The following is a 22,010-nucleotide window of genomic DNA, read 5'->3' on the forward strand; positions in this document are numbered from 1 at the left end:
ACAGTCTTTACAAAGTGCCGGTGCCCCTTCATGCAGCCATTTTTTTTTTTTTTTTTTTTTTTTTACGTAATCAAATCAATTGAATTTTACGAGCTAATTTTTTTCAATTTTTAAACTTTAAAAATCTATCAATTTTTCTATTAATTCAATTTTTTTACGATATTTTCAAGGTCAATGTGAAATTTTATGCTCTTTCCAATAAACCAAATATAATATTTTTAGACAAACGTTTTTTTTTTTTTTAATCACCCCCTCCCATTTTGAAATATCTATTAAAATTTAAATAATTAATTTACTCACCAAAGTTTTATATATCGCAAATTGAAGACAAAAGATGAATAAATAAAATATTCTATATATAGAAGTTTTTGGAAATTTACTTCGAAAGTTCAAAGTGTAAAACCTTTTTTTTTTAATTCCAAGTATTTAGACCCAAAATTGGCGGAGGAGTTTGGTAGAGTTCTCAAAGGTCAAATCGTTGACCCCTTAACAGCCAAATTTCTGGCCGAAAATCGATTAAAAAGATTGTTCCAAATCTCAATACCCCTTATGTCAAATCTCGAATCTGTAGACCGAAAATTGACAGAGTAATTTGGTAGAGAATGTACACACAGACATTTTCACTTTTATAGATATATAGATTTATCCTGTGGTCATGGTCAGCTGGAACAGCAAAGACTACGATTTGGCAGGACTTTGCTTTCTTGTTAATTATTACTATTATTATTATTTAATAATAATAATTTATTTTATTTATTTAAATTAGGAGTTTTAATACATTATTGAGCCAAATTGTCATAAATCTATGGTGCCTATTGAAATGGTAATTATTATGGGAAATAAAAGTAAAGAAAATACTGTCCGTGGTGTATGTACTCGCTGCAGAACAAAGATGTCATATTCCAAAAATTACGTAAATCGTTCAAATATTTTTTAATTAAGAAAATCAAAATTTACGATTTTTAGCGATTTTACTAACTGTATTGGACATAAGGCTGATTTTTCGGACCTTGACATTGGATTGTCTCCCTCGTATTTGATTTATCGGATTTCATCATGGTCAACTAAAACACTACGACTTGCATGGTCGTAAAATTTGATCTTCTTAATCAAAAATTAAAAAAAAATAATAACTATTTTATTGAATTACGTGATTTTTAGAATGTGACTTCTTCGTTCTGTAACGAATACGTTCATCAATACAGACTTTTCTGTATTTTTTTTTTTAATTTTTAATTTCCGCCATAAGTGTCGATATGAATAAGCACAAAGATAATTATTATAGGGTGGTAAAGTTCATCTCCGCGGAATTTTCAAGCCATTTCAAATTCCTATTCGACTTCCAAATTCCTTTCAATTTCTAAGGGTCACGAATAGCAGTGTCAGAAATTTCGTGAAAATAGTGAATAATTCCACCCCATCTTTCCAAGCTTATAACTCCTCGAAAAATGTAATTCAAGCCCTAATTTTTTTTTTCAATTAAAGGAGCAAGGACCAAGGTTTTATTTAAAAAAAAAAAAGGTTTTAAACTTCGGACTTTACAGGTAAACTTCTAAAAAAGCGATTTTTTTTTGTTTTAAATTTGAATATATTATTTATTGACCTTTTCTCTTCAATTTGTGATATATAAAACTCCACGACATAAATTATTTACTTTTTAATAGACATTTCAAAATGAGAGGCGTGAATTATTCGACCCCCTGTCTTTCCAAGCTTATAACTCCTCGAAAAATGTAATTCAAGCCCTAATTTTTTTTTTCAATTAAAGGAGCAAGGACCAAGGTTTCATTAAAAAAAAAAAAAAAGACAAAAAAAAAAAAACAATGTGTTCTTATAAAATAAGGTTTTAAACTTCGGACTTTACAGGTAAATTTCTAAAAAAGCGATTTTTTTTTTGTTTTAAATTTGAATATATTATTTATTGACCTTTTCTCTTCAATTTGTGATATATAAAACTCCACGACATAAATTAATTATTTACTTTTTAAGAGAAAGTTGAAAATGGGTGACACTTGGGGGGCGTGAATTAAAAAAAAAACGTTTGTCTAAAATATTATATTCGGTTTATTGGAAAGAACATAAAATTTCACATTGACCCTGAAAATATCGTAAAAATAGAATCAATAGAAAAATTTTGATAGATTTTTAAAGTTTAAAAATTGAAAAATATTGAGTTCGGAAAATTCATTACTGTTTTTTTTTAAAAAAAAAATATTTTTATTACTTTTAAAACAACTGTAATAGTTTATTTTGGAAGTATAATCCATAAAGAAAATAAATAACCCACTTTTAACAGAGAAATTACGAGATTTTTATATTGTATTCGCAGTTTCGTGTTAGGGGTGTCAAAAATTCTGATACTGCTAACGAAGTAATTTATTATTATTATTATTATTATTATTATTATTATTATTTTGATTGATTAATTAATTAATTAAAGGGCACTTCCTGCTTCTACATTATTGGGACGAAATTTAGAAGTGATAAATGGAGTTTTCAGATAAAAAAAACAATGGCTTTAACTGATTTTTTGTCAGTTCTAATAAATTACAATGATAGCTTCCAAATTATGCAGTCGAAATTCCCTGAATATTACTGAATTATTAATAACAACTTTAATTGTGTTAGCAGGTGAAAAATTACCGTCATCTTGTTTAAATCAAAACGGGGAATTATCTCCCTTTTGAAATCTCCTTATCGTTTTCTTCAAATTCTATTTTTATTTTCTTTAATAAATAATTTTCTACCTTATCGATTTTCGTAATTTTTGGATATAATCATCTTAAAAATACGAGGATTACGTAAATACCATTGTTTTCATGTGAAATTCAGTTTTACGATTTCCGAAATTTAGTCTCAATAGTGAAGAAGAAGCGCCAATTAAAGATTAAAATGGATTATTTGTTAACGAAAAAAACGAAATGCATTCCGGTGGATTTATTTTCCAATTAAAAAAAGATTAAGTTTGTTTTCACTTACTGCGTTTTTTTTTATAAAAATTATAAATAATTACTTTACAGTGACGGACAAGAATGTGTGTCAGGTGGCCTTCAAGCCAAGATCATGGTGTAGTATCTGTCTTCATACTACACTTCTTCACCTTTTCTGTCCTCGGTCAGTGGAAAAAAAATCCTCCAGGACTGAGACCATTTTAATTTTTGTTCCTATCCATAGTGCCCCTTTTTGTGAGCTAGATTTTCCCCAACATTAAAAACTGACCTTGTGTCGAACTCTGCCCTCGCGGGGAGGCAAGTAAATCGGAACATAGAAACACGAGAAATGACCACACAATAAAGAAAGGCAGCCATTGATCAACTGATGCCGATTGCGCTGTTGCGTATTAAACCGTTTAGCAAATCAACAAATTTGATCCGTCCTTCTTTCGCCACCATTTCCATTCAAACATGGCAAATTCTGATTTTAAACGATTCTTGTTTAGTATTATAACGAGTGAAATGTGAAACGCAATTTAACTTTTGCCAAACACTAATTAAATAATATTAATTAAATAATATTAATTAAATAAAAATAATTTTTTAAAAAATCTGCAGTGAGAAAGAGATAACCTTGCCACTTGTGTTTAGTTGATCAATTGACATCAATTTTCTTGCAAATTTCTCCGATCCCTACCCCCTCTCTCCTTTCTCTTTTTTCCTCTCTCTATCGTTACTCTTTCTCTTCTAATTCTTTCTCATTCTCATTCTCATTTCTCACTCTCTCTTTCTATCATTTTTCTCTCATTCTTTTCTCATTCTTTTCTTGTTTTTTCCTCTCTCCCCCTCCTTTTTCTTTCTCTTCTCTTTCTCTCTCTCGCTTTCTCTATTGTTTCTCCTCTCTCTTGTTTTTCCTTTTTTCTCATTTTTCTTCTTTCTCTCTCTCTCCGTTGTTTTTTTCTCTCTCTCTCTCTGTTATTTTTTTTCTCTCTCTCTCTGTTATTTTTTTTTCTCTCTCTCTCTCTGTTATTTTTTTTCTCTCTCTCTCTCTGTTATTTTTTTCTCTCTCTCTCTGTTATTTTTTTCTCTCTCTCTCTCTCTCTGTTATTTTTTTCTCTCTCTCTCTGTTATTTTTTTTCTCTCTCTCTCTGTTATTTTTTTCTCTCTCTCTCTGTTATTTTTTTCTCTCTCTCTCTCTGTTATTTTTTTCTCTCTCTCTCTCTGTTATTTTTTTCTCTCTCTCTCTCTCTCTGTTATTTTTTTTCTCTCTCTCTCTGTTATTTTTTTCTCTCTCTCTCTGTTATTTTTTTCTCTCTCTCTCTCTGTTATTTTTTTCTCTCTCTCTCTCTGTTATTTTTTTCTCTCTCTCTCTCTCTGTTATTTTTTTTTCTCTCTCTCTATGTTGTTTTTCTCTCTCTCTCTATGTTATTTTTCTCTCTCTCTCTCTCTCTATGTTATTTTTCTCTCTCTCTCTCTCTCTATGTTATTTTTCTCTCTCTCTCTCTCTCTATGTTGTTTTTTTTCTCTCTCTCTCTATGTTGTTTTTTTTCTCTCTCTCTCTATGTTGTTTTTTTTCTCTCTCTCTCTATGTTGTTTTTTTCTCTCTCTCTGTTGTTTTTTCTCTCTCTCTCTCTGTTGTTTTTTTCTCTCTCTCTGTTGTTTTCTCTCTCTCTCGTTTTCTTTTTTTTTTTTTTTTTCGCCCAACCCCTCTTATGTGTGTGTTTTTCTTTAACTATTTCCTTTCCCTTTTGTTGGTACTTTCGTGTTATGTCTGCCGTAGCAGCAACAGCACCAAGAAAGACGCATCAATTATCATCTTTTCTTGGGGAAAAAAAAAACAGTCCGGGGGGGGGGGGGTCGAGAAAGGGGGGAGGTCGTTCATTTGATAGTGACTGAGTCGCTCCGTAGTAGAACCCCCACCACGGCAAGAATATCCGTGATATTCTTCTATTGATATCGTACTACGCAACGCACTGCTCAACGAGTAGGCGCCTCTTCCAAAACCATCGTCGAGACAACGGAATACAATAGAAGCGAAAAAAAAAAAATAAAAACAATTAACAAAAAAATAAAAACGGATATACAGACCATTTCAAAAGCGGATTTACACTTGTTACCTGTGGTTAAACGATACAGTTTAACCGATGGTTTATTTTATTTGATGGTGCCCGCACGACGCACGGACATATATTTTTATTGGATATAGAAAAGAGTAATCTGTTTCAAGCCGGAGGGATATTGAATCTACTCGTATATACGTATTTTTCATTTATTTAAGTCACTATAATTTTTTACCCCTTTCACTATTACCCCCTCCCCTCTTTGTAATATTATCATTTGATTCAGCTCTCTCTATATCTATCTATCTAGCTCTCCCTCCTTCTCTCACCTTCAATTTGGTGACGTTTTAATTCGCCGTTCAAAGTGGAAGGTGTGATCGTCTCACTAGTGTGTGTTCATTTCACATGGCCGCTACCAAGCCGACCCGTCTCTACCTCTCCGGCGACTACCCTGGCAAATACAAGCCGTCGTACCTGAGCAATGGAGACCGGGCCAACGAGGAGGTCTACCAACCGAACGTGGCCGCGTCGGCCACTTACATGAAGTTCCTTCATCTTGTCGACACGCAACTCTCCGACGATGAAAGGAGCATCTCCCCGCCGCCACCCCCCCCTTCGGCCGCGGCGGCAGCGGGCAACAATCAAACGTCCCCCACCGACAAAAGCCAAACATCTGGTAAGAATGGGAGAAGATAAAATAAAAAGATCATACGCTTCGCCTCTCTCTATATATATCTATGTGCCTCTCTCTCTCTCTCATATATATATATATATATATATATATATATATATATATATATATATATATATATATACAGCTATCTCTCTCTCTCATATATATACATATACAGCTATCTCTCTCTCTCTCATATATATACATATACAGCTATCTCTCTTTCTCTCTCTCTCTCATATATATATATATATATATATATATTTCTTTAGATATCTTTGTCTATCTAATTATTTCATTTATCTACATAAAATTTTGTGTCCATTTGGAATATTTACTGCAAAAGTGCTCAATATGCTAAAGAAATTATAAATATATATATATATGGCAATTAAGCTACACCGTTATATTATAAAACGTGGAAAATTGTGTAGCCTGTCATATATTTACAAAACTTACCATATATATATATATATATATATATATATATATATATATATATATATATAAGATAAAATGTGTGTGTGTGTTTTCCCCTCTCTATTTTTCTCTTTTATTTTCTTTTATATGACAGAAGCACGTTCAAACAGAAACCACATGAATTAATATTTATTATCGTCTTATCTGCGACTGTTTGTTTTCACAATAATCGTAAAAAAAAATTACGCGAAAAGAGAAACAAAATGTTTTTGATACAACAGGCGCGGGCGCGCATTTAAAAAAATAATTTTTGATTTTAGAGCACTAATCAACCATAATACTTGGCCTTTCCGTTTAAACATTAATTCAAGACAGCACATTTTCTAGTTAACAGTTGCTCTCACTCTCTCATATATATATATATATATATATATATATATATATATATATATATATATATATATCCCACCCCTCTTGAAATCACTTTCGAATTTGTAAAGCTCACGAAATAATTACTCTGCTGAGCGTGCCATTTCTTCCTTTTTATTTTATTTTAATTGTTTTTTTTTGTTTTTTTTATATTTGCTATTACTAATTCTATTTACCCGACGTTGCCCAGGTGGAGAACCTGGAGATATTTACATTTTATTTTCTCGAATAGGATTTAAAATTTTGTTTCAGTCTTCCTTTAGTTTATTTTGGTACTTGTGCATCTATGCTACCGCGCTGAAATAATAAATTTAGAAAGTTATTCTTAACGTGGGGAGGATGTTTTGTAACCGTTTTGTGCTTTTCACCCAACAATTTAATAAACAAAAATAACGTAAAACTTTAATCATATATGCAGAAACATGTTTTTTATTTTATTTCTATAAATATTTGGACGAAATTGACTTATGTTATGCCCACCTCTAGTTCACCGTTCATTTGCCACTCAGACTTAGTGTTAAAAATAAAATTGAAGGGTATTTAAAAAAAAAAAAAAATACGAACCTGAACGAGAATGCCCACCCCCTTAAAATGCGTGTTTTACACCCCCCCCTCCCAACGATTTTCATAGATTAGACTTAAGTATCATAATAGCAGAAAAAAAATTAATGACTTTCAAGAAGGGGGTTCACTTTCTGCTTATAACGTTCTATTTTATTGCTACCTGACTTACTGTCCATTTCTTTACGGACGTGTCACGTGATTAGAACGTTATAACGAAAAAGTGTACTTAAGGCATTAATTTTTTTTTCAAAAATTTTTTTCTGATACTTAAATCAATGTTTAATATTTGATAATCGTCGGAAGATACTAAAAAAAAAAGTGAAAAATACGCATCCTTAAGGAGGTGACCACTCTCGTACACGTCCGCCAAGATTTTTTGTTTTTACAATATTTAAAATCTATTATCACGGGCTATTCTCGGCGACATGTATCTTGCTTCTACCCCGACATTGCAAACCTTCATGTATACTCTCTTTATGTGTCTGGAATAGATTGTCGAATAAAAACAAAATTAGATATTTATTTATTTTTTTTTTCTTTTACGAGAGTACCCAGAAACAATCCCCCATGTTAAGAACGGCTTACGAGAATAAGACCCCCCCCCCCAAAAAAAAAAACCATCGAAAGCCGTTCTTAACGTGGAGAGGTTGATGTTTATTTTCCGAAACCGTTGTTAACATAGGGAGGTTGGGGGGTGTTTATATTACTCTAGGTTCTCTCGTAAAAAAAAAAATACCCCAAAATATTCCATTCATTAACACTAAACTTAAATTAGAGTAAAAAAAAAATACGAAAACAATAGATGCGCAGTGGGCGTAACGAGACGTGTTAAAAGTCAATGTAGACAAATGTACAATTGAATATAGTAAATAAATAAATAGATAAATTAAAAAAAATGTATATTTATCAGAATAACAGAAACACGCACCTGTCGCATCTGAATATATTAAGTTTATGTCGATAAAAACATTAATTTTTAGATGTTTTATCTTGTTTTTAAGCTCTTAACACTTTTATCATTTTTTTTTTAATTCAAATTTAACATTTTGTGTATATATTTACGACCTACGATTTTCAAGATATGCAGACAATTGTGCCCCCACGACGTAGACACCCTCGACAAACCCGACAGGCAGCTAAATCCCACCCCCACACAGTAGAGATCCCTAGATGTAAAAGATCTTTCTACTCCAGTAGTTTTTCTTCCCCAGAACCACTAGACTCTGGAATTCCATTCCAGGTTCCTGCTTCCCTAACTGTACTGACATGCAGAAGTTCAAGTGTAACGTGAACCGACATCTTGCTGCCCAAATCCCAACATAATGCCCCAGTAGTTGCTGCCCCTGATAGTAGCCCCCTACACCAAAGTGGCAAGGTGCCTTGTTTGGGGTGAAAATGTAATACTTATGCAGAGAAGATACCGTGCAGAAATAATACCGTTAGTTAGAAAACTGTTCTGTACTTTCAACAATTTCATAAACAAACGATACCGCAAAATTTTAGTCTAAAACCTGAAAATGCTATAAAAAAAATACAACACGTTCTTCTTTATTTTCAGTTTATTTGTTGTAATTCACTGTTTCGGCCATTTCTTCGAATTAAGGAATCTAAAATATTAGTTCGCTTTATTATAATAATAATAATGATGATGATGATGATAATAATAATAATAATAAATGGATCTTTTTTGAGTACGGCATATGTTGCCTTGTTATGACATGTTAAATTGACGTTTTCAAACGGTAAATTGAAGAATCGTATTATAAAGTGATGACGTCTTTTGGAAGATTTAAATGTATACATTTTGAATCGCATGCAAGTTTTTCGGAATTCCTCGTTTTTTTTTTGTCCCCCCCCCCCGTCTTTTATATAAAGGAAAGAAATGTGTGTGTGTCCGTCTAAAAGTTAGAAACTACATAAGATACGTTTACAAATCTTATATAATCGCATTCGGTGTGGCCCCTACTTCATGTTTAATAATAATAATAATGACAACCAACAAAAATACGGTTAATATTCATTTCTTTGCGGTCATTATGCACCGAATTAGTGCGAGGGATAAGGACAAAAGATCTCCCCCTTTTTTTTTGTTTTTACTCTTAATCGATTAAAAAAAAAGAAGCAATATTGAAACTAGTTCAAATGGTCAGTCAGCCTCAGCCTGTCTCATTTGTTTATCTTCCTCTTTTTTCCTTTCTTTCCTCTTTTTTCCTTTCTTTCCTCTTTTTTCCTTTCTTTCCTCTTTTTTCCTTTCTTTCCTCTTTTTTCCTTTCTTTCCTCTTTTTTCCTCATTTTCCTTTCTTTCCTCTTTTTCCTTTCTTTCCTCTTTTTCCTTTCTTTCCTCTTTTTCCTTTCTTTCCTCTTTTTTCCTTTCCTCTTTTTTCCTTTCCTCTTTTTTCCTTTCCTCTTTTTTCCTTTCCTCTTTTTTCCTTTCCTCTTTTTTTCCTTTCCTCTTTTTTTCCTTTCCTCTTTTTTTCCTTTCCTCTTTTTTTCCTTTCCTCTTTTTTTCCTTTCCTCTTTTTTTCCTTTCCTCTTCTTTAATCTTTTTTTCCTTTCCTCTTTTTTTTCCTTTCCTCTTTTTTTCCTTTCCTCTTTTTTTCCTTTCCTCTTTTTTTCCTTTCTTTCCTCTTTTTTTCCTTTCTTTCCTCTTTTTTTCCTTTCTTTCCTCTTTTTTTCCTTTCTTTCCTCTTTTTTTCCTTTCTTTCTGTCTCTGAGGAACTCTTTTTTTCTTCTTTTTTTTCCACAAAGATTACTCCCCTCCTTCGTCTTTCTCAAAAACCTTGTCCGGAAACAAAACGGAATGTTAACAAGTGTAAATAAAAAAACACAAAAAAAAAAAAAAAAAAAAAACACTGACCAATTACCAACACCGTTTAACGCGTTCGAACAAAAAATGTTTGAATGAAACAAACTTAGCTATTTTGGTTTAAATTCATGAAAAATTTTAAAATTATTAAAAAAATAGTTTTTTAAAAAAAAATTTATTTGTAAAACAAAAACTGTAACAAGATTTCCTTTTAAATGTATTTTCCTCAAATCGATTATTCACTCATTTTGCAAAGACGAAAAAATATCAGAAAAACAAAAAATAAACATTAGCAAATACGGAAAGAATATAAAATGGAATTTTATTTTATCTTCAACAATATTAACAGTATTTCGATGTACCTATCTGGCGTTATTATATTATTGGGAAAATGAGTTATAAATAAAAAAAAACAGAACAAATACTGTTAGAAACTAGCTCAATATATGTTACTGTGACATAGGCTGACATATATTCGGCGGGTTTTTAACAGTATTTTGACTGTTTTTTTTTTATTTATAACTCATTTTCACAAACTTACCGTCTCCGAGAGAGAGAGAGTCGGGCGCCATTTTGAATTTTCCAATACGTCGGTAAACACTGTATGTTTTTCGAGCTGAATAAACATGTTACATTAAATATAAACGCTAAAAACATATCCAGTTAGGTAGAAAAGTAACTTATCTTGCCTTTGATAACATTTATTTGTTATACATTTATTTGTTATATATTTGTTTGTTTTTTTTTTTTTTTTTTTGACAACTTTTTCGAATCTATGTATATAGTAAAACAAACCCCATCCGGGAGTTTTTGTTTTTTTTTCATTTTATCTATTTGAAATTTCGTTTAGTCATTAATTCCGAATGGAGCAAATGGCAAGATTGCCGTCCTAAATAGAATGCGATAAAAAAAAGTTAAAAAAAAAAAAAGCTTTATTGGCGATAAAATAGTTTTTTTTTTTTCTTTTCCCCTTACATGATTTCGAGTTAAACTCTATTTAGTATTGTGCATTAAATCTGGAAAAAAACACGTTTAAATGAGTATATATGCTAGAATAATCGAAGGTTTTACAAAATGGTGTCTTACTATAACCTGAAGTTTATTATCCCAGAAATCAATTTTAATACTTCCAAAAATAATTAAGAGTGGCCGCGAGAATAACATTATAAATTATATACCACTAGCGGGACTTGTGGAAATTACAGCGGACACATTCATATGTAATATATTGATGTTGGCATTCTGTGGATGTTCAGTGTAAATAGAGACGCCCTGATATTATTGTACCTATTTACTATGCCTCCCCACGGGGCAGTTAGACACCAGGGTCGTTTTTTAACGTGGAGAAAAGGTACAAACATAAAAAATTGTCTCAGTCGTGAAGGACTGATTCTCCACCGAAAGAGAACAAGAAATGGAAGTGCAGCATTAGGTGTGTCAGAAATTTCGTGAAAATAGTGAATAGTGAATAATTCCACCTGCTATCTTTCCAAGCTTATAACTCCTCGAAAAATGTAATTCAAGCCCTAATTTTTTTTTTCAATTAAAGGAGCAAGGACCAAGGTTTCATTAAAAAAAAAAAAACTAAAAAAAAAAAAAAAAAACGTGTTTTTTTTTTTTTTTTAAAGGTTTTAAACTTCGGACTTTACAGGTAAATTTCTAAAAAACTACTTTTTTTTGTTTTAAATTTGAATATATTATTTATTGACCTTTTCTCTTCAATTTGTGATATATAAGACTTTGGTACATAAATTAATTATTTACTTTTTAATAGACATTTCAAAATGGGAGGCGTGAATTATGCGACCCCCTGTCTTTCCAAGCTTATAACTCCTCGAAAAATGTAATTCAAGCCCTAATTTTTTTTTCTGATTTAAAGGAGCAAGGACCAAGGTTCCATTAAAAAAAATAAAAAAAAAATAACGTGGTTTAAAAAAAAAGGTTTTAAACTTCAAGCTTTACAGGTAAAATTCTAAAAAGCACTACTTTTTTTTTTTTTTTTTTAAATTTGAATATATTATTTATTAACCTTTTCTCTTCAATTTGTGAGTAAATTAATTATTTACTTTTTAATAGACACTTGAAAATGGGGGGGGGGGCGTGAATTAAAAAAAAAAACGTTTGTCTAAAATTCGGTTTTTTGGAAAGAACATAAAATTTCACATTGACCCTGAAAATATCGTAAAAATAGAATCAATAGAAAAATTGATAGATTTTTAAAGTTTAAAAATTGAAAAATATTGAGTTCGGAAAATTCATTAGTTTAAAAAAAAAAAATATTTCTATTACTTTTAAAACAACTTTAATAGTTTATTTTGGAAGTATAATCCATAAAGAAAATAAACAACCCACCTTTAAAAGAGAAATTACGAGTTTTTTATATTTTATTTGCAGTTTCGTGTTAGGGGTGTCAAAAATTCCTACAAAAATTCTTATACACCTAGTGCAGCATCTGAAGAACAGACACTACATTTTGATCTTGGCCAAAAGATGTAGCTGTTTTGTTAAAACTGCAAAAGTATTTATCCAAGCTAACACAAACGCCTAGCATAGCCCGGTTGTAAAATACGCTTAAATATGGTATTTTAATTCTTGCAGATTTCGTATATATTATTTTCAATTTTCTATCGGTTCTTATATATTATAAAGTTATGATTTCAAAAATTAAAAAAAAATGTATATCCATATGACTTGGGTGCATCAGTTTGAATCGAAACCAAGACCAAAACTTATGAAGGGGGGGGGAAGGCATATATTAGTGACCTGGCAAGTCCACAGGGGAGACAACCGAAGCAGCAAAACTGAAGCTGGCTTGCAGGACACTATATACAAATGTAGACAAATTTGGGCATATTTTATTGGTTTGAAAATATGTTCTTTTTTGCCAATTGTCATACAATTTTAACCATAGAATAAGTATTATAATCTTCCAAAAACCTGCTAATTTTTTTTCATGTAGTTTTGCTCCATAGAACCAAAGATATGAGCATTTCTATATTCAATTTAGCTAGTATATATATATATATATATATATATATATATACACACATTAGCAGGATCGTAAAATACGCTTCAATATGATATTTTGATTAATGCAGATTTCGTATTTATTATTATATTAGTGAGGGTTCTCGGCGTTGCCCGGGTGTGAAGTTAGTAAGGGTAATGAGCACCGCTCTAAAAAAAAAAAAAAAAAAAAAAAAGCGGCAGTAGCTAGGCTCGAACCTGTAATGTGAAGGAGGAAAAGGTGGGAAAAAGCCAACAGTTTATCCCTCGAGCCCACCTGACAAACGACGTTGGCAGGTTTTGAAATAAGTCATTGCAAGGCATATATGATGACTTTGCAAAAATATCGACGAAAAAAGTTACCCCCTCCTTGTAAAAAAACGGCCCAGTTGATGGTAAAAGAATGAATATTTTCGGCCAATTTTTGGATATTTATTGGCCGACAGACTAAACTTTCAGACGATATTAATTTTGTCAGTGTTGGCCATGTGTGCTGAAAGTTTTTAGCGAGATATACAAACACACACACACACAGGTGAGATTTATATTATAGTTTAAGATTATAGAATAAGTAGAAGATTGTATTGGACCCAATATATAGTAATGATTTTAAGTTTTAAACAAAAATGGCTAGTTCGCCACCACAGAGAATCAAAATTAAAACGTTTAGCTTATGATTTAATTTTTCCTTTGACGTTAATGCCTGAGCTATGAAGACATGTTTGCTACAAGGCTAAAAATTAAAAACATAAATCAGTAGCTATTACGTTATGCATTCATATTCGTAATGCCGTCGTTCAACCTTCACCTGCCAAATTCCATTTCTTTAATTTTCACACTTTTGTATTGATTTTCCAGGCTAAAACCTAAATATCAAGTTTCACTTTTGTTCGAATATTCTATATATTAAGTTTCATGCCTGAAAATCAAAAACTGGCAGAAGTTTGGTAGACAAATGTTTTTAAACAAATATATATATATATATATAAGACCTTTTTACACAAATATTACACAAGTATAAATCGTGTAGAATATCTGCATGAATACAATTACACATAATAGTTAACTAAATATGATCATCCCATAGAAAACGGAAAAAACTAACAGGAAATTAATTAAAATGAATGTTTAAAAGAGTATGCAAATTAGCTAGATCTTTTGCAGATGAATGAAATTCCATGGCCCATATATAACAAAGTTGTATTTTCTTAAATAAATAGAAAAAAAAGTTTTAATATGAATATCAATACAAAAAAAAACAAAGTGTATATATATATATAATATATATATATACACACACACACACACACAAATTAACAAATTAAGGTCGCGCATTAAAGGGATCGTCCATCATTCGGAACCTATTTTTGGCACTTTTTTACAGCCGTAATATTGTTCCAATCGTAATCATTTGTTTTCCTGGTTTTTCATATGAATTACAAAATATCTGATATTTCCCTCAAACATTCTGGCCTTCATGAGGGAAGACTAAAACTTGCTGCTATGGTTTCAAATGATCTGAAATAACAGCAAGGGGAGACTTGATTCCAAATATTTCTTATGTTATACCTCCCCTCTTTGGTTTTCATACATGAAGTAAATTTCAGTGTATAAGGATTATTTGATACTGGAAATATTCATAATCTTACTCTATTTCCTAAAGGGGGGGGAATATAATATAAATTTGGAATCAAGTCTCCCTTGCTGTTATTTCAGATCATTTGAAGCCATAACAGCAAGTTTTAGTCTTCCCCTCCATCAAGGCCAGAGGTTTGGGGGAACTTGAGTTTCTTCAGCTATAATCGAAACCGAAACTAAAACTTATGAAGAATTCTTGGTAAAATTATTTATTACAATAAATGGGAGGTCATAACAATTAAACGATAGTCACTCGGAAGAAAAAATATGTAAGCGTGACACACGAAATAACACACACGCTATGGTATTAATATATAGCGGGACCTGTGGAAATTCCACAGGGGACTCATTCATATGTAATATATTGATGTTGGCATTCTGTAGATGTTCAGTGTAAATGGAGTCGCTCTGATATTATTGTAGCTTTTTTTGTTAAACTGCAAAAGTATTTATCCAAGCTAGCAGGGACGCCCGGTAAAGCCCGGTCGTAAAGTACGCTTAAACATGATATTTTAATTCTTGCAGATTTTGTATATATATTATTATAGAGTTAATGTTCTATCGATTTTTATATATTATAAAGTTGCGATTTCAAAAATAAAAAAATATATATCCATATGACTTGGGTGCATTAGCTTGAATTGAAACCGAAATAAAAACTTATGAAAATAAGATTTGATTTTAAAAATATGGAGAAAAGATCGACATACAATAATTTGTTATATATATATATATATATAAACAAATTATTGCATGTCGATCTTTTCTCCATATTTTTAAAAACGGCCCTCTCGAGCGGTTCTACGCATGCGCCAGATGACGTTATGACCTGATTTACTTTAAATAGTTGAAAAACTGAACAAATTTCATGTACGTCGCGTTAGGTCAGTTGTTTAGCGCGTTCATTATCTAAACGTTTTGGGTTCGAATCGCGGTGTGAGAGGTCTTTTTATTTTTTATTTTTTTTTCGATTTTTTGAATTTAAATATTGAACCAGTGTTATTTAAGCCATTTTTCACGTAATGTTCGTTTTTCTTTTTCTTTTTTTTTTTTTTTTTTACTTCGCTTATCCACCCCTGACCACACACCCAAAAACACCAGAGTACCCACCGATTTTGTAAATTTTAGTATCGAAACAGGCTTATTTAAGCCATTTTTCACGTGTTCGTCTTTCTGTTTTCATCGTTCGTTTGCCTTACGTTAGTTTTTTTTTGTTTTTTTCCCGCTTAAGTGTTAACGTTGTTTTCTTTTTTTTACTTCACTTATAACAAACAAACCTTCGTCGTCGTCATAACGCTTGACAATTTCCGGGCGCACACCTGTCAATTTGGTTCTTAAATAAATTCAAACATCTTTCACTTACTCATTCTGGCTGGCCGATTTTATTTTCAAACTTCGCCTCAGGGCTTCCGGTTCGATCCTAACACCCCCCCCCGAGTTCTTTTTTATTTAACACCACACACACCTACAAACACCTGGGCAACGCCGGGTACCCCCACTAGTCTATATATATATATAAAAGCGAAAATGTATGTATGTATGTACGCTTTTCCTCGATGTCCACAAAAGGCTTCTTTCAGAGAAGCGCTTGCTCGGTTCACAACTTCAAACTTTTTTATCATCTATAAATTGTAATATCTCAGAGTTATCCACGGAGCTCGCCTGTCTATTTAATTTTATTGACTTTCAAACGTTAATTATTCGACATTTCCCACATCGGCACACGTTACATTCGGTTTTCGGTATAAAAAAAGCGAAACTCGACTCTAATCACAGGCCAAAAGCCAGTTGTCTCAAGAGAGCTAACTAACGTTTGTTCAATGTCGACTTCGTCATATCAGACTGTAGCTTTCATTTCGCTCCTCCTAATAAACAGAGAGCGGGTTAAAAAAAAAAACAAACCGATTTATTCACCTCATTCAAAACTGTCCCGCACAAAATGCTTACTGCTGAATACCTATCGCCGTCACATCAATCAAAAACGCGCACCTGTTTTTTTTTTTTAACACTTTACTATTTTCCAACTGCACGTCGTGAAGGCTTCGTTTTTTTTCACGGGCACCTGTTTTTTTTTTTTTTTTTTTTCACATTTTCAGGTTTTTTTCACATACCCAGAAAAACACCCGGGCAACGCCGGGTACCCCTCGCTAGTCTATAAATATAAAAGCGAAAATGTTTGTATGTGTGTTCGCTTTTTCTGTATGTCTACAAAAGGCTTTTTTCAGAGAAGCGGTCGGTCGGTCGGTTCACAACTTTTTAAAACTTTTTATATCACATATAAATCGTAATATCTCAGTTAACAACGAAGCTCGCCTGTCTATTTAATTTGCTCGATTTCAGGAAGATAAATATTCAACATTTGTCACTCGCCGCATGTGGGTTAGTCTTTTTCCTATAACATCTTGGGGAAAAAAAAAAAAAAAAAAAACGTTCCCGCAGTAAATGAAATACTATCCCGCAGTCAAACTTGACCTCATTAACTCATTAAAACGGGCACCTGCCAAATCCAAGTAATTAAATAAATTTAAACGTGTTTCCGTTAGCATCTCGCAGTGGGGCAATCGTTAACGTCGCATGTTATTATTTTATTTTATTTTTTTTCGCACTTTAATTTACAACTTTGCCTCAACGGTCCGGGTTCGATCCTCATACTTACCTACCAAAACATTTTTTAACCCCCACCCCCACCCCAGGAGTTTCCACACACACCTCCAAACACCCGGGCAATGTCGGGTACCCCTCGCTAGTTTTAACTAAAAACAAAATTTTCATCTTATTAGCGGCTATACACGAATTTTATTTGAATTTTAAGGAAACTGTTTACACGGCGATGTTATAGTTTACTAAAAAAACAAAAAAAAATGCACTTATAAAATTCGGCGCTTCTTTGAAATAACAAAAATCGAAATATTGAATTTCAGTAAAAAACCAATGGTATCTAATTGATTGTCATGTCGAAATTAGTAAAATATCTAAAAATTATGAAAAATGATAACGTAGAAAATTTATTATCAATGAAAAATAGTTTTTGAAAAAAATAAATTGCAAGTTTTACTGAAATAATAAACAGGTGGTGTAACTGAAGTCTTGTTACATTTCCCCCCTAAATGATGGCGAATCAATGGATCGAGAAATCGTGAAAGTACGTTTTCTGTAATAATGCAGTGATATTTAACGAAATGCGACATGACAATTTAAGTAGATAACATTGATTCTTAATGGAAATCTAGTTTCGATTTTTGTTTTTATTCCGAAGAAGCACCTGAAATTCTAATTGTCAAGATAATCTTTTCTTCTCTAGTTATAAAAACACTTGATTGTGAAAAAATTAAACTATCGACTAGAATGACATTTTAATGTCATTCTAGTCGATAGTTTAAATGCCTCTAAATTTCCTTCAAATTTCCATGGATCACGAAGTAATTCATCCTGTTTCTTTCCAATATTAAGATTAAAATGGCTGACTTGTTTTTGAAAAAAAAAAAACAATAAAAAAACGAAATGCATTCTGATTGATTTAATTTTGTAAATTATTTTCAAATGGGATTTAAAAGGTTTACAATTGTGTACGTCGCGCAAAACAAACAAACGGACACGAGAAACTGTCGCATGATGGAGATATTAGTCACAAAAAACATCTGTCTCTTGAAGAGAATAAAAAAAAAAAATGGAAAGTTAAAACATAATTTGTTGATCACTATTTGAATGATGACGAATGGAATAAAACCTTACTGTAATCGTGAGATTATTTGTTTCGTGTTAAACCGAAACTGGTTTGTTTTCTTGAAGAGTCAGGAGAGACAGTCGCGGTTGTTAAAGAGTTTCAATTACGGCGAAAAATGGTGATTCCTTCTAACATTGTGTGTGTGTGTGTGGGTGTGTGTAAACATTTTAATATCGCTACACAATTAAAATCATGTTTCCGTTCACTTGGTTATAATTTTACTTGTCTAGCGCGACATTAAAATGTTTATCTCTAATATAAATCTCACTCGTCTGTTTACATGTATGTATGTCTGCCTAAAACTTTCGACAGAGGCGACAGATTTTCATGAGATTGGTATCGTGTTGAAGCTCGACCCTGCGGACGGCAAATATCGAAAAATTGGCTAAAAACATCAATTCCTTCACCCTCAAGTGGGCACTTTTCTACAAGGTGTCGCTTTTTTCGCCGATATTTTCGAAAGACATCCCCTCTCTTCGATTGACTAGCATTAATTTAAACCTACGTCACTTCCGGTTTGGTGATAGACGCAAGAGCAAAGACGTCACGTTTTATTTGTTAAAAATTTTTTTTTTTTTTTTACGTTTTTTTTTTCCTTCTTCGCCTGCCTACTTACTACCACTTTTTTTTTTTTTTTTTTTGGCTCAACACACACCTTCAAATACCCGGGCAACGCCGGGCACCCAGGCTAGTCTGAATATAAATAAAGGTACACTTTGCTCTTTATTATCGAGTACTTTTATATAAACCTTAACTCATTAGTTTTCTATCTTGTTAGTGCTCCCTGAAAAACCGTCGTCCTGCTCAGGGGCTCCATGGTGACCTGAATTTTAGGAAACCCTGGAGTAGAAAGTGAATCTAAGATTTACTTTGGACAACCCCATGACTCTTACTTTCCTTATTTTGTCCTTTAGTCCTCACATTCCATGAATGATGTTTCTGACAAATGGGGGAGAATTGCTGTTTCCTGGGTCAGAATATATTCCATCTAACTTTTATCGTTGGCACGTTTTTGATTTGAATGTTTTTTTTTTTTTTTTATAGTTCCTTTACATCAAAAATATATAATATATGTATAATGCCTTGTCTTTAGTTGGCTTCTAGCATCATCAGACTTCTCCACTCCACTAATGGATTTTTATGTCTCCATTCACAAAAATTAAAATCAAAATATAATAATACTAAACGATATGTTTAGAATCCTTATTCCAATTTTAATAAAAATTCGTGAATTGACTCTGTTGGTCATAACAATTTTATTTCCAAACTAAATATACAATTTAATACCAACATCTTTTGTTAAATCGTGTTTCTAAATTATTTGATTCCATCATTACTCCACAACCAACTTTCACTTAAACACTTTTCGTATTTGGATTCATCGGACTACTGTTTACATCTTGGATGTTATTTTCACAACGTTTCGGTCGATGTAACCTCCAACCTTCTCCAGGTGTATCTTGTTGAACTAAGGAATGTTTCTGTCAAACTCAGGAATTTGGACAGAATTTCCAACGGAACCTTTTATTTACTTCACGGGGTAGCATGCTTCCGTTCAGTCAGCCATGACTGGATAGATATACTAAGTAATTCACAAGTGTATTTTTCAGTCGCCCGCACTGAGAATTGAACCTTCAACCTTCAGGAGAATATCACTTTCACAACTGATTTTTTTTTTTTTTTTGTAACATTAGTCCAATGAATCCAAATAATATGATTAACCAATCCTCACCTCAAAAAATTCAGAAGCGTTAAACAGTCTTGTATTGAATAATAATCATAGCATTGAAATCACTAAGTCATAACAAATCTTGTTTTACATACAAAACAGCAAAATAAATATTATTTAATTGGAATGTTTATTGAGATTATTTATTATTTATTTATTGTGGACTATTATTGTAACCTATTATTATTTATTTATTGTGGACTATTATTGTAACCTATTATTATTTATTTATTGTGGACTATTATTGTAACCTATTATTTATTATTTATTGTGGACTATTATTGTAACCTATTATTATTTATTTATTGTGGACTATTATTGTAACCTATTATTATTTATTTATTGTGGACTATTATTGTAACCTATTATTATTTATTTATTGTGGACTATTATTGTAACCTATTATTTATTATTTATTGTGGACTATTATTGTAACCTATTATTATTTATTTATTGTGGACTATTATTGTAACCTATTATTTATTTATTGTGGACTATTATTGTAACCTATTATTTATTTATTGTGGACTATTATTGTAACCTATTATTTATTTATTGTGGACTATTATTGTAACCTATTATTATTTATTTATTGTGGACTATTATTATTATTTATTATTTATTGTGGACTATTATTATTATTTATTATTTATTGTGGACTATTATTGTAACCTATTATTATTTATTTATTGTGGACTATTATTGTAACCTATTATTATTTATTTATTGTGGACTATTATTGTAACCTATTATTATTTATTTATTGTGGACTATTATTGTAACCTATTATTATTTATTTATTGTGGACTATTATTGTAACCTATTATTATTTATTTATTGTGGACTATTATTATTATTTATTGTGGACTATTATTATTATTTATTATTTATTGTGGACTATTATTGTAACCTATTATTATTTATTTATTGTGGACTATTATTGTAACCTATTATTTATTTATTGTGGACTATTATTGTAACCTATTATTTATTTATTGTGGACTATTATTGTAACCTATTATTTATTTATTGTGGACTATTATTGTAACCTATTATTATTTATTTATTGTGGACTATTATTATTATTTATTATTTATTGTGGACTATTATTATTATTTATTATTTATTGTGGACTATTATTGTAACCTATTATTATTTATTTATTGTGGACTATTATTGTAACCTATTATTTATTTATTGTGGACTATTATTGTAACCTATTATTTATTTATTGTGGACTATTATTGTAACCTATTATTTATTTATTGTGGACTATTATTGTAACCTATTATTTATTTATTGTGGACTATTATTGTAACCTATTATTATTTATTTATTGTGGACTATTATTATTATTTATTATTTATTGTGGACTATTATTATTATTTATTATTTATTGTGGACTATTATTGTAACCTATTATTATTTATTTATTGTGGACTATTATTATTATTTATTATTTATTGTGGACTATTATTATTATTTATTATTTATTGTGGACTATTATTGTAACCTATTATTATTTATTTATTGTGGACTATTATTGTAACCTATTATTTATTTATTGTGGACTATTATTGTAACCTATTATTTATTTATTGTGGACTATTATTGTAACCTATTATTATTTATTTATTGTGGACTATTATTATTATTTATTATTTATTGTGGACTATTATTATTATTTATTATTTATTGTGGACTATTATTGTAACCTATTATTATTTATTTATTGTGGACTATTATTGTAACCTATTATTTATTTATTGTGGACTATTATTGTAACCTATTATTTATTTATTGTGGACTATTATTGTAACCTATTATTATTTATTTATTGTGGACTATTATTATTATTTATTATTTATTGTGGACTATTATTGTTATTTATTATTTATTGTGGACTATTATTATTATTTATTATTTATTGTGGACTATTATTATTATTTATTATTTATTGTGGACTATTATTGTTATTTATTATTTATTGTGGACTATTATTATTATTTATTATTTATTGTGGACTAT

The 22,010-nt window shown here is 30.7% G+C and overlaps 1 protein-coding gene across 39 annotated transcripts in view; it reads left to right on the forward strand.

Annotated features, from left to right (window-relative positions):
* LOC145243611 (tumor protein D54-like) overlaps positions 1–22,010 on the forward strand; it is a 298,992-nt gene that overhangs the window by 165,541 nt on the left and 111,441 nt on the right. For 18 of the 39 annotated variants that reach the window (XM_080106622.1, XM_080106604.1, XM_080106619.1 and 15 more), the window contains exon 1: positions 4,615–5,669. The exons of 20 other annotated variants lie outside the window; for them this stretch is intronic. In XM_080106622.1, coding sequence (XP_079962748.1) covers positions 5,399–5,669 — 271 coding nt within the window. In that variant the 5' untranslated portion in view covers positions 4,615–5,398. Of the gene's footprint in view, positions 1–4,608; positions 5,670–22,010 lie in introns of those variants that run through there. One more of the 39 variants, XM_080106624.1, reaches the window with a different exon arrangement.

This window comes from Euprymna scolopes, chromosome 22, assembly GCF_053919585.1.
Source record: "Euprymna scolopes isolate OS-2025 chromosome 22, ASM5391958v1, whole genome shotgun sequence".
Taxonomy (NCBI): domain Eukaryota; kingdom Metazoa; phylum Mollusca; class Cephalopoda; order Sepiida; family Sepiolidae; genus Euprymna; species Euprymna scolopes.